The following is a 10,627-nucleotide window of genomic DNA, read 5'->3' on the forward strand; positions in this document are numbered from 1 at the left end:
ACTTCTTACATGTTGAACTCAAATACCTTTACTTTCTACTTCTTACATGTTGAACTCAAATACCTGTACTTTCTACTTCTTACATGTTGAACTCAAATACCTGTACTTTCTACTTCTTACATGTTGAACTCAAATACCTGTACTTTCTACTTCTTACATGTTGAACTCAAATACCTGTACTTTCTACTTCTCACATGTTGAACTCAAATACCTGTACTTTCTACTTCTTACATGTTGAACTCAAATACCTGTACTTTCCACTTCTCACATGTTGAACTCAAATACCTGTACTTTATACTTCTCTCATGTTGAACTCAAATACCTGTACTTTCTACTTCTTACATGTTGAACTCAAATACCTGTACTTTCTACTTCTTACATGTTGAACACAAATACCTGTACTTTCTACTTCTTACATGTTGAACTCAAATACCTGTACTTTCTACTTCTCTCATGTTGAACTCAAATACCTGTACTTTCTACTTCTTACATGTTGAACTCAAATACCTGTACTTTCTACTTCTTACATGTTGAACTCAAATACCTGTACTTTCCACTTCTCACATGTTGGACTCAAATACCTGTACTTTCTACTTCTCTCATGTTGAACTCAAATACCTGTACTTTCTACTTCTTACATGTTGAACTCAAATACCTGTACTTTCCACTTCTCACATGTTGAACCCAAATACCTGTACTTTATACTTCTCTCATGTTGAACTCAAATACCTGTACTTTCTACTTCTTACATGTTGAACTCAAATACCTGTACTTTCTACTTCTCTCATGTTGAACTCAAATACCTGTACTTTCTACTTCTTACATGTTGATCTCAAATACCTGTACTTTCTACTTCTTACATGTTGAACTCAAATACCTGTACTTTCTACTTCTCTCATGTTGAACTCAAATACCTGTACTTTCTACTTCTTACATGTTGAACTCAAATACCTGTACTTTCTACTTCTCACATGTTGAACACAAATACCTGTACTTTATACTTCTCTCATGTTGAACTCAAATACCTGTACTTTCTACTTCTCACATGTTGAACTCAAATACCTGTACTTTCTACTTCTTACATGTTGAACTCAAATACCTGTACTTTCTACTTCTTACATGTTGAACCCAAATACCTGTACTTTCTACTTCTTACATGTTGAACTCAAATACCTGTACTTTCTACTTCTTACATGTTGAACCCAAATACCTGTACTTTCTACTTCTAACATGTTGAACTCAAATACCTGTACTTTCTACTTCTTACATGTTGAACTCAAATACCTGTACTTTCTACTTCTTACATGTTGAACTCAAATACCTGTACTTTCTACTTCTCTCATGTTGAACCCAAATACCTGTACTTTCTACTTCTCTCATGTTGAACACAAATACCTGTACTTTCTACTTCTCTCATGTTGAACCCAAATACCTGTACTTTCTACTTCTCTCATGTTGAACTCAAATACCTGTACTTTCTACTTCTCTCATGTTGAACACAAATACCTGTACTTTCTACTTCTCTCATGTTGAACCCAAATACCTGTACTTTCTACTTCTTACATGTTGAACTCAATTACCTGTACTTTCTACTTCTTACATGTTGAACTCAAATACCTGTACTTTATACTTCTCTCATTTCCCAAACAGCTGGTTCCTTTAGTCTGAATGTGTGTTGGTGCGTGGTCATTATTCTCTAGAGTCACTGCGTGCCTATTGGTTGGAACACGATCCGTGTATCCATCACTTCCTGGTCTTCTCTAAAGAAGAGGGACCAATGGAAACGTTGTCATGTTGCCGTTGGTCACCATGGAAACATTCATTAGCTAACAATGACATTATTGTTCTATTGATATAAAGGGAGGTCAGGTACTCTTTAAAGCAGCTGCTAGCTATGGGTACTTTCTACTGAAGGACACTTCAAAGCCTCTTTACTTTGACTTGAGTAAAGAAATGTAGTCAGTACTTCTACTTTCACCAGAGTATGTTTAAACACGAGTATCTGTACTTCTACTTGAGTAAAGGGTGTACTTGTACCCTCTCTCCAGCAGGGTCATCGGCCCATTTGACCATGTGACCTCTGAGTCGGGACCCGAACCCCCTGAGAGCGATCACCACAGAAGCATGTTAGCGTTGTGATTGATTCTCTGAGTTTCAGACGGAGACTCAGAGCTATATTAGGACCCACGGTTCTCACTCAGAATAACCCTCAGCTGGCTCCGTCACTTACGGTACCCATCATAGCCTGCTCGCTGTAAACGGGCTCTAAGAGCGGGGACAATCTGGTACCTGATGCATTTATAGCCATAAAGACCTCTGAGTCACAGCGTAACCCCATCTTTCTCCATTTGAAACCACGTGATTGCAATGTGCAGATATTGTCAAATAAGGAACATTTGAACCTATTTTGAGTGGTTTTAAAAAGCTTTAGCGTCCAGCAATACACCAACGCAGCATGCATTAGCCCCAGATGAGACTCTTCACATGACATTACAGAAGCTAACCCACACCCAAAGATATCCCTGCACTTCGTCCCAGTGCTAACATGCTCATTTCAATATATCAGAGCGTTAGCATCTTAGCTTCCTAATGCTATCATGGGCAAAGCCTCGCTCTGCCAGGACGGACAGATGTGCTATAGTGTTTTTACTAGGGCCGGGACTTTAACGCGTTAATTAAGATGAATTAATTACACAAAAATTAACGCGTTAAAAAAATTAACGCACTTTAATCGCACTTATTTTTGCACAGTGGAACGTTTCTCACTGGATGAGTTTCAGGCGTACCGATTATACTGGAGCACCAACTAACGTCCATGACTTCAGCATGGGACTTCAAACAACAACAAACCACGGTGAGCAATAGTCAAACCTGAACGAACAAGCTGATGAGACGCTTTGGTCGGCCCCGTGGATGGGAAATGTTGTTTTAAAAAACGGACGGATGGAAGCGTCGACAAGAGCCGCAGCTCATCAAGCCTAAAGTATCACCTAAATGCAAAGCATGTAGCAGCTAGCATGTAGCAGCTAGCATGTAGCAGCTAGCATGTAGCAGTTAGCATGTAGCAGCTAGCATGTAGCAGCTAGCATGTAGCAGTTAGCATGTAGCAGCTAGCATGTAGCAGCTAGCATGTAGCAGTTAGCATGTAGCAGCTAGCATGTAGCAACTAGCATGTAGCAGTTAGCATGTAGCAGCTAGCATGTAGCAGTTAGCATGTAGCAGCTAGCATGTAGCAGCTAGCATGTAGCAGCTAGCATGTAGCAGTTAGCATGTAGCAGCTAGCATGTAGCAGCTAGCATGTAGCAGCTAGCATGTAGCAGCTAGCATGTAGCAGTTAGCATGTAGCAGCTAGCATGTAGCAGCTAGTATGTAGCAGTTAGCATGTAGCAGCTAGCATGTAGCAGCTAGCATGTAGCAGTTAGCATGTAGCAGCTAGCGTGGACGTTAGCCCGACTCCGAGTGCAAGGAACCACACCCTGACCCAACCCACACTCAACCAGAGGTCTGGTTTCAGGGCCAGGATGAGTCAGTCCACGTCTGAGAGGATAACCAGCTCCCTGGCTCTCTGGACTGCACTCGACTGTCGACCACCTGGAGTCAAGTCCATGTGGAAACTGCTTCTCACTGTTCTCAGGTCAGATATGGATATTTGATTAAAAATGCGATTAATTTCGATTAATTAATTACAAAGCCTCTAATTAATTAGATTACTTTTTTTAATCGAGTCCCGGCTCTACTTATTACATCCTCCAAATACAAAGCATGAACTGGACGTGATCAGGCACAGACATTGTTTTTATAACTGAGTTCAGCCTCTCCGTGTTAAAGTAGGGTTAGGGTCTTCGTGTGTTGGGTTGTGGATTAGCCCCATTTTCTTTAATCTCCCTTTTCATGTTGCCCCCTTAGTGTGTTCTGTAAGTGGGTTTGGGGGGTTAATGACTGGGTGGAAACTAAGGCCACTTTATTTCGCCAGAAGCTGATGTCGGTGCTACGCTGGATCCTAACTGTTGGGAGCATCTCTCTGAACGTTTCATGGATCTAATCTGTGAATATTGGACTCTTTGGAAGGTTGTTGTAGAAAAATGAAATCATCCAAAATAATTAGGAATCTGCAGAGAGGTCACAGCAGCGTTCAGACTGTGATTACAGCTCAGTGTGTGGACAACCAGGAAGCAGCCCCTCTCAGAGCCCCTCTCAGAGACCCTCAGAGACCCTCTCAGAGCCCCTCTCAGAGCCCCTCTCAGAGCCCCTCAGAGACCCTCTCAGAGACCCTCCCAGAGACCCTCTCAGAGCCCCTCTCAGAGCCCCTCTCAGAGCCCCTCTCAGAGCCCCTCTCAGAGCCCCTCTCAGAGCCCCTCTCAGAGCCCCTCCCAGAGCCCCTCTCAGAGACCCTCTCAGAGCCCCTCTCAGAGCCCCTCCCAGAGCCCCTCTCAGAGCCCCTCTCAGAGCCCCTCTCAGAGCCCCTCAGAGACCCTCTCAGAGACCCTCCCAGAGACCCTCTCAGAGCCCCTCTCAGAGCCCCTCTCAGAGCCCCTCTCAGAGCCCCTCAGAGACCCTCTCAGAGACCCTCCCAGAGACCCTCTCAGAGCCCCTCTCAGAGCCCCTCTCAGAGCCCCTCTCAGAGCCCCTCAGAGACCCTCTCAGAGCCCCTCTCAGAGCCCCTCTCAGAGCCCCTCTCAGAGCCCCTCTCAGAGCCCCTCTCAGAGACCCTCAGAGACCCTCTCAGAGCCCCTCTCAGAGACCCTCAGAGCCCCTCTCAGAGCCCCTCTCAGAGCCCCTCTCAGAGCCCCTCTCAGAGCCCCTCTCAGAGCCCCTCTCAGAGCCCCTCTCAGAGCCCCTCTCAGAGACCCTCTCAGAGCCCCTCTCATGATGTAGTTTGAGCGAGGAGGTCAGAGAGGTTCGTCGACTCTGCGGAAAACAGTCGCAGGTTATTTTCGACTAACTCTATCACCCAGCTGGTGCTGTCCCCTCTGCAGTCCATCGGTTGACTGCTAGGGAACGCGTCATGCACTACAGCAGGTGTCAGTGAAGGCGTGCAGTAGGGCCTGCAGCCAAGACGCCCTCTGAGATCCGCCTCGGCTGCACACGGAGAGCCGGTCTGCTGGGTTTGGGTTAGGGAGCACGAATAGCAACAACCGTAAGAACTTCTGAGAAGAGGTTCGTTTCTCCTCTTGGTGGAGGACGTTGGTTTTTGCAGAGCGTTGATATCGAATGCTTGTGATGCAAATATCCGGTAACAACCAATCAGATTGCACCAACCAGCAAGACGCTGCAGAAGCCCCGAGATGCATAAATGAAGCACCGGCTCACACGCACATGTTCGAGACTGACCGGCTGACGCTGAAGGAAAGCCTCTTGAGCTCAGGGTGTAACGTTTCTGCATTCTGACGCGCAGAGCGAAAATAACCAGCAGCTGCTCGCCGGAGGCCGCAGGGCTATTTCAGCACGAGCTCGAAAGAAACGTCTCTGGTGGGAAGAGACACACTGGGGCTGTCCCTCCTTCACCAGTGCTCAGTGAGGTTCATTCGGACCCCTAAGTGTGTTTTAAGGGGATTTCTGTCTGCAGGTGGAAAACCCCTTAGTCCTCTTTAAGTGAAGTCTGGGTCCTGCAGGTTCCTGGTAGTGTGTTCCAGACACATGGAGCTTAATAACTGAATGCAGCCTCTCCAAGTCAAAGTAGAGTCCTTGTGACCTCTTCAGGGTGTTAAGGTGGATTTGAGGGACTGGACACCCACTTTATTCCTCTTTAAGTTGGTCTTTAGAGACTGATTTTGAGGAGTTTTAGCGTTTTCTGCCACTTTATTCTCCTTTAAATATCAGCCTCTCCAAGTTAAGGTAGAGTCTTCGTGTGTTGGGTTTTGGATTGGTCCATTTTTATAAGTCTCCCTACGACTGGAACCCCACTCCCTTCCCCCTGAAGTCGGTCTCGATCACTAGTCTGGACCTGAGCTGGTCTCTCTGAAGGTTTCTACGGATAATATATAAATATAATCCACAAATATTTGCTTTTGTGGGCTTTATGGGAAAATGTCACTAAAATCTGCAGAGATTACAGCGGAAAACAGTCGAACTACGAACCATCTGATCCCCGTCGTCTGTCCACTGGTGCCGTTCCCCTCTCCAGTCCAGCGGGCTGACTGCTATAGGGACGTGTAATGCACGACACAGCAGGTGGCGCTGAAGGCCTTTTCTCTGTGGCGTCACACAGGTGTTAGCTATATTCAGTTTCAGGTAGAACCCGTGTTGGGGGTTTTTGATCTTCCTTGGGTCCTTTTTACATCGTGTTCAGTGAGGTTTAGGTTCAACTGAATCTCATGTCTGCACTCGAGGTTTCTAACATTCCTCCCTCGTCAACTGGGGGTTTCTCTGAGGGGGTCTTTACCTGTAAAGCCCCTGAGGCCGTGGGACAGGTGTGGTATTGGGCAGTATGAATACACCTTGATTGATTGATAAACATTTCATCATCACAAGACCTGGTTCCTTGAAACCTATCTAGAGCATCAGAAGTATCTTTCCCAGTCCTGAAGCTACGGGTAATCCTGGTTCTTTAAGACCATTAGAAGTGTCTTTAGTGTCTTTAGCTGCTAGTCTGGATCTCAGCTGGTCTCTCTGGAGGCTATGGATCACATGTTAGAGGTTCAAACCCTATCCTCAGACCGCTAGAACTGGTTTTCAGTGGATTGAGGGTTTTACGACCCACTTTGTTCCTCATGAAGTTGGTCTTGATCGCTAGTCTGGATCTTAGCTTGTCTCTCTGGAGGTTTCTATGGATATTGGCTGCTTCTAAGAGCTGTAATCTTTAATCTCCCCTGTGTGAAGCCTCTCTAGCGCAGAAGGACCCCAGGTGTGTCTCCTACCTGGTAGTGGACCACCTGAACTTGTTCTTGGCCCACAGGTCTCCATTAGAAGTAGTCTTACCAGTCCTGAAGCTACATGTTGTACTGGTTCTTTAAAACCTATCCTCAGACCGTTAGAACTGGTTTTCAGTGGAGTCTTTGTTCCTCATGAAGGTGGTCTTGATTGCTAGTCTGGATCTGGTGGTTTGTTCCAGATATCTGGGGCTTGATAAGTGAAGTCCTCCTCTCCATGTTAAACATCCAAATGCCAGTCCTGAAGCTACAGGTAACCCTGGTTCTTTAAACCATCTCTAGTGTTTAGATCTCCCACCTGGTAGAGGACCAGGACCAGGACCTGAACTTGTTCTTGCCCACAGGTCTCCGTTAGAAGCATCCTTCCCGGTCCTGAAGCTACAGCTGAAACACTGACTCAGACGTCTCTTACCTGGTAGATGACCACCTTGAACTTGTTCTTGGCGAGCAGATCGCCCTGCGTCGCCTCCACCTTCTTCACCCTCACGTTCTGGTTCTCCACCCTCACGCGGACGTCCTTCACGTGGCGGCTGACCTTCCGTGTTTTCTCCAGCAGTCGGTTCACGGTGGAGCTGGTGTTCGCGTGGTCGCCGCTCAGCTTCACCACGTCCGTCTGGATGTTCTTCACCGTGCTCTCCAGGTCCAGCTGGCGCTCCTCCATGCGTTTCTGCGTGGTTTGAACGCTGTCCATGAGCCCGGCGACTCGCTCCAGGAGCGCCATGATGTTGGAGGCGTCATCCCCTCCGGACGGGACGCTCTTATCGGTCATGGTTTGGTGTTTTGATCAGGGAGGAAGGGGAAGGAAGGGAACCCTGGAAAGACCGCCTAGGTGTGGAGGCTGTGAGCAGGAAAGAGGCTTCGGGGCATCGAGGGGTCCGGAGGAAGAGAAGGAGGATCGGAAAGAGAAGAACGTTGGTGAAAGGAGATCCTCCCTCTCTCCACTGGAGCCCAAAGACTCCACCCTGACTGGGGGGGGGGGGGGGGGGGGGGGGGGGAGGCTAAAAACAGAAACACTATGTTTAATTTCAACAATGCAGGGGGACATTCTGAAGTCGGGGTCTTATTCCAACTTAAAACGGTCCTGAGAACTTCCCTGACTTCCTGCCAATCAGAGGATTTCAACAAAAAAAGACCTGACAAAGTCCCGCCTTCTACCTGTCAATCACAGAAATGAGATGTGTAGGAATGTATGTGTGCGTGTGTGCGTGTTCATGTGTGTGTGTGGATGTGTGTGTGTGTGTTCATGTGTGTGCGTGCATGTGTGTGTGTGTGTGTGTGTGCGTGTGTGTGTGTGGGTGTGTGGATGTGGATGTGTGTGTGTGTGTGTGTTCATGTGTGTGTGTGTGTGTGCGTGCGTGCGTGCGTGTGTGTGTGTGTGTGTGTGTGTGTGTGGATGTGTGTGTGTGTGTTCATGTGTGTGCGTGCATGTGTGTGTGTGTGTGCGTGCGTGCGTGTGTGTGTGTGTTCATGTGTGTGCGTGCATGTGTGTGTGTGCGTGCGTGCATGCGTGTGTGTGTGTGTGGATGTGGATGTGTGTGTGTGCGTGCGTGCGTGTGTGTGGATGTGTGTGTGTGTGTTCATGTGTGTGCGTGCATGTGTGTGTGTGTGTGTGCGTGCGTGTGTGTGCGTGCATGTGTGTGTGCGTGCGTGTGCGTGCATGTGTGTGTGTGTGTGTGCGTGCGTGCGTGTGTGTGGGGATGAGTTTATAAAAAGAAATGGAAACCCCCCTCCTCCATCATCGTCACCTTTTCACTTGTTCTGTGTTAATCCCTCCCCTCCAGGTTTAGAACCAATGAGAGGATCGGGTTCAACAGGAAGTCCTGGAGATGGAGGGACAAAGTGGGAGGAGCCTGGGAGGAGCAGCAAGCACTGTGATTGGGTGAGACAGCTGTCAGTCAAAGCACACGACAGATTAAAGTTTACAAAATGTATAAAATAATAATAAAATGAAACAATTTAAGATTAAAAGACCAATTAAAGAGGGGATGTAGATATTCACCTATAAAATGAATAATGTAAATTAAAATCTATAAAATAAATAAAACTATTAGAAATAAATAAAGAATAAAATACTATTTAAAGGGGGGGGGGGGGGCCCATAATCAAAGATATCCCTTTGTATTCATTTACCCACTCCATGTGTTATCTCCAGGTGACCTTGAGATGTCACTGTCGAACAGCTGATGATGAGGAGGAGGAGGTGAAGAAGAGGAGGTGAGGAAGGATGAAGAATTAAGGGGGTTTCCACCCGTCTAAAACCCTCCTGCAGCTGCTGCCTGTGATGATGCTGCCATCACCACTATATTTAGGACTAACTTAAAATAAATGAATACAAATAAATCACATAAAACCTAATAAACATATCCAGTGGCGACTGGTCATTAGGCACAGCCCCACCTAGTGTCAGCAGAAAGTATTACAAATAATGATTACAAAAAAATGCAAAAAATAAATAAAATATATTTTAAGATCATGTTTAATCCTCTGATTCGTCTCATTGCTGTTTCAGTCTGTGTTCTTCTAATTAGTGTCTGCAGTGTCAGTTTCAATGGAGGAAACAGGGACACCGTGTGGCCGTCCGAGGGACTGCACCACCTCTGTGTGACTTAATTAGTGTCAGCAACAGGATATGATTAGGATAATAAATTATATTTAAATGTCGTATTAATCCAGTCTCCCAAAACCATGGTAGAAAACTCATTTACAGATTTTTGTTGTAACTTCTGTAGTTTTTAGAAAACTATAAATTATATACAAAGTATCAATGAAATCAATTCAGAGCCAATCTGTGTATTCATCTATCATCCATCCATCTTCTCCGCTTCTCCGTGGTCGGGTCTCGGGGTCTCGTTCCAGCAGAGAGCCCCAAACGTTCCTTTCCCCTCATCACCCAGCTCTGACTGGGGGGTCCCAAGGCGCTCCCAGGCCAGAAGAGATATAGTCCCTCCACCTGGTCCTAGGTCTACCCCTCGGTCTCCTCCCAGCTGGACGTGCCTGGAACACCTCCCTAGGGAGGCGCCCAGGTGGCATCCTTACTAGGTGCCCGAACCACCTCAACTGGCTCCTTTCCACGCGAAGGAGGAGCGGCTCAACTCCGAGTCCCTCCCTGATGACCGAACTTCTCCCCTTATCTCTAAGGGAGACGCCAGCCACCCGGCGGAGGAAACCCATCTCGGCCGCTTGTATCCTTGGATCTGGTTCTTTGGGTCCTGACCCATCCTTCATGACTGGAGGTGAGGGGAGGACCTGGTTCTTTGGGTCCTGACCCATCCTTCATGACCAGAGGTGAGGGGAGGAACGGCCCGGAGACAGAGAGCTTTGCCTTCTGGCTCAGCTCCTTCTCGTCACACGGTGCGGTAAAGCGACTGCAGTACCGCTCCCGCTGCTCCGGCTCTCCGGCCCATCTCACGCTCCATTGTTCCCTCACTCGAGAACAAGACCCCGAGATACTTGAACTCCTTCCCTTGGGGTAAGGACTCATTCCCTACTTGGAGTGGACAGTCCATCGGTTTCCTGCTGAGGACCATGGCCTCAGATCTGGAGGTGCTGATCCTCATCCCAGCCGCTCCACACTCGGTGGTGAACCGGTCCAGTGAGTGCTGAAGGTCGCAGACCGATGAAGCCATCAGAACCACCCGCTGTGACGGACCGGTGAGCGAAACACACACTCAGAGTTAGACCTGACACACTTCGCGATGTGGTCTACCTCTGGATCGAGGTACACTAGTTATACGTGTTCTTCACTGCCGGGCAGCTGA

General features: G+C 47.3%; 1 protein-coding gene and 1 long non-coding RNA gene across 3 annotated transcripts in view; one reads left to right on the top strand and one right to left on the bottom strand.

Annotated features, from left to right (window-relative positions):
• The window catches only part of LOC117441878 (caveolae-associated protein 4a-like), a 15,841-nt gene extending 8,040 nt beyond the window's left edge, over positions 1-7,801 (bottom strand). The window contains exon 1 of the mRNA XM_034077897.2: positions 7,282-7,801. Coding sequence (XP_033933788.1) covers positions 7,282-7,638 — 357 coding nt within the window. The 5' untranslated portion in view covers positions 7,639-7,801. The remainder of the gene's footprint in view (positions 1-7,281) is intronic.
• LOC117441879 (uncharacterized) lies at positions 3,503-9,271 on the top strand. 2 transcript variants are annotated; one of them, XR_011642859.1, is made up of 3 exons: positions 3,503-3,634; positions 8,651-8,748; positions 9,022-9,271. It is a non-coding gene; the product is annotated as an uncharacterized lncRNA (long non-coding RNA). The 2 variants fall into 2 exon arrangements; XR_004551459.1 differs by lacking the exon at positions 3,503-3,634 and adding an exon at positions 4,930-5,157.
• Positions 9,272-10,627: the final 1,356 nt, after the last annotated feature.

This window comes from Pseudochaenichthys georgianus, unplaced genomic scaffold, assembly GCF_902827115.2.
Source record: "Pseudochaenichthys georgianus unplaced genomic scaffold, fPseGeo1.2 scaffold_2087_arrow_ctg1, whole genome shotgun sequence".
In the NCBI taxonomy this organism is placed as follows: Eukaryota; Metazoa; Chordata; class Actinopteri; order Perciformes; family Channichthyidae; genus Pseudochaenichthys; species Pseudochaenichthys georgianus.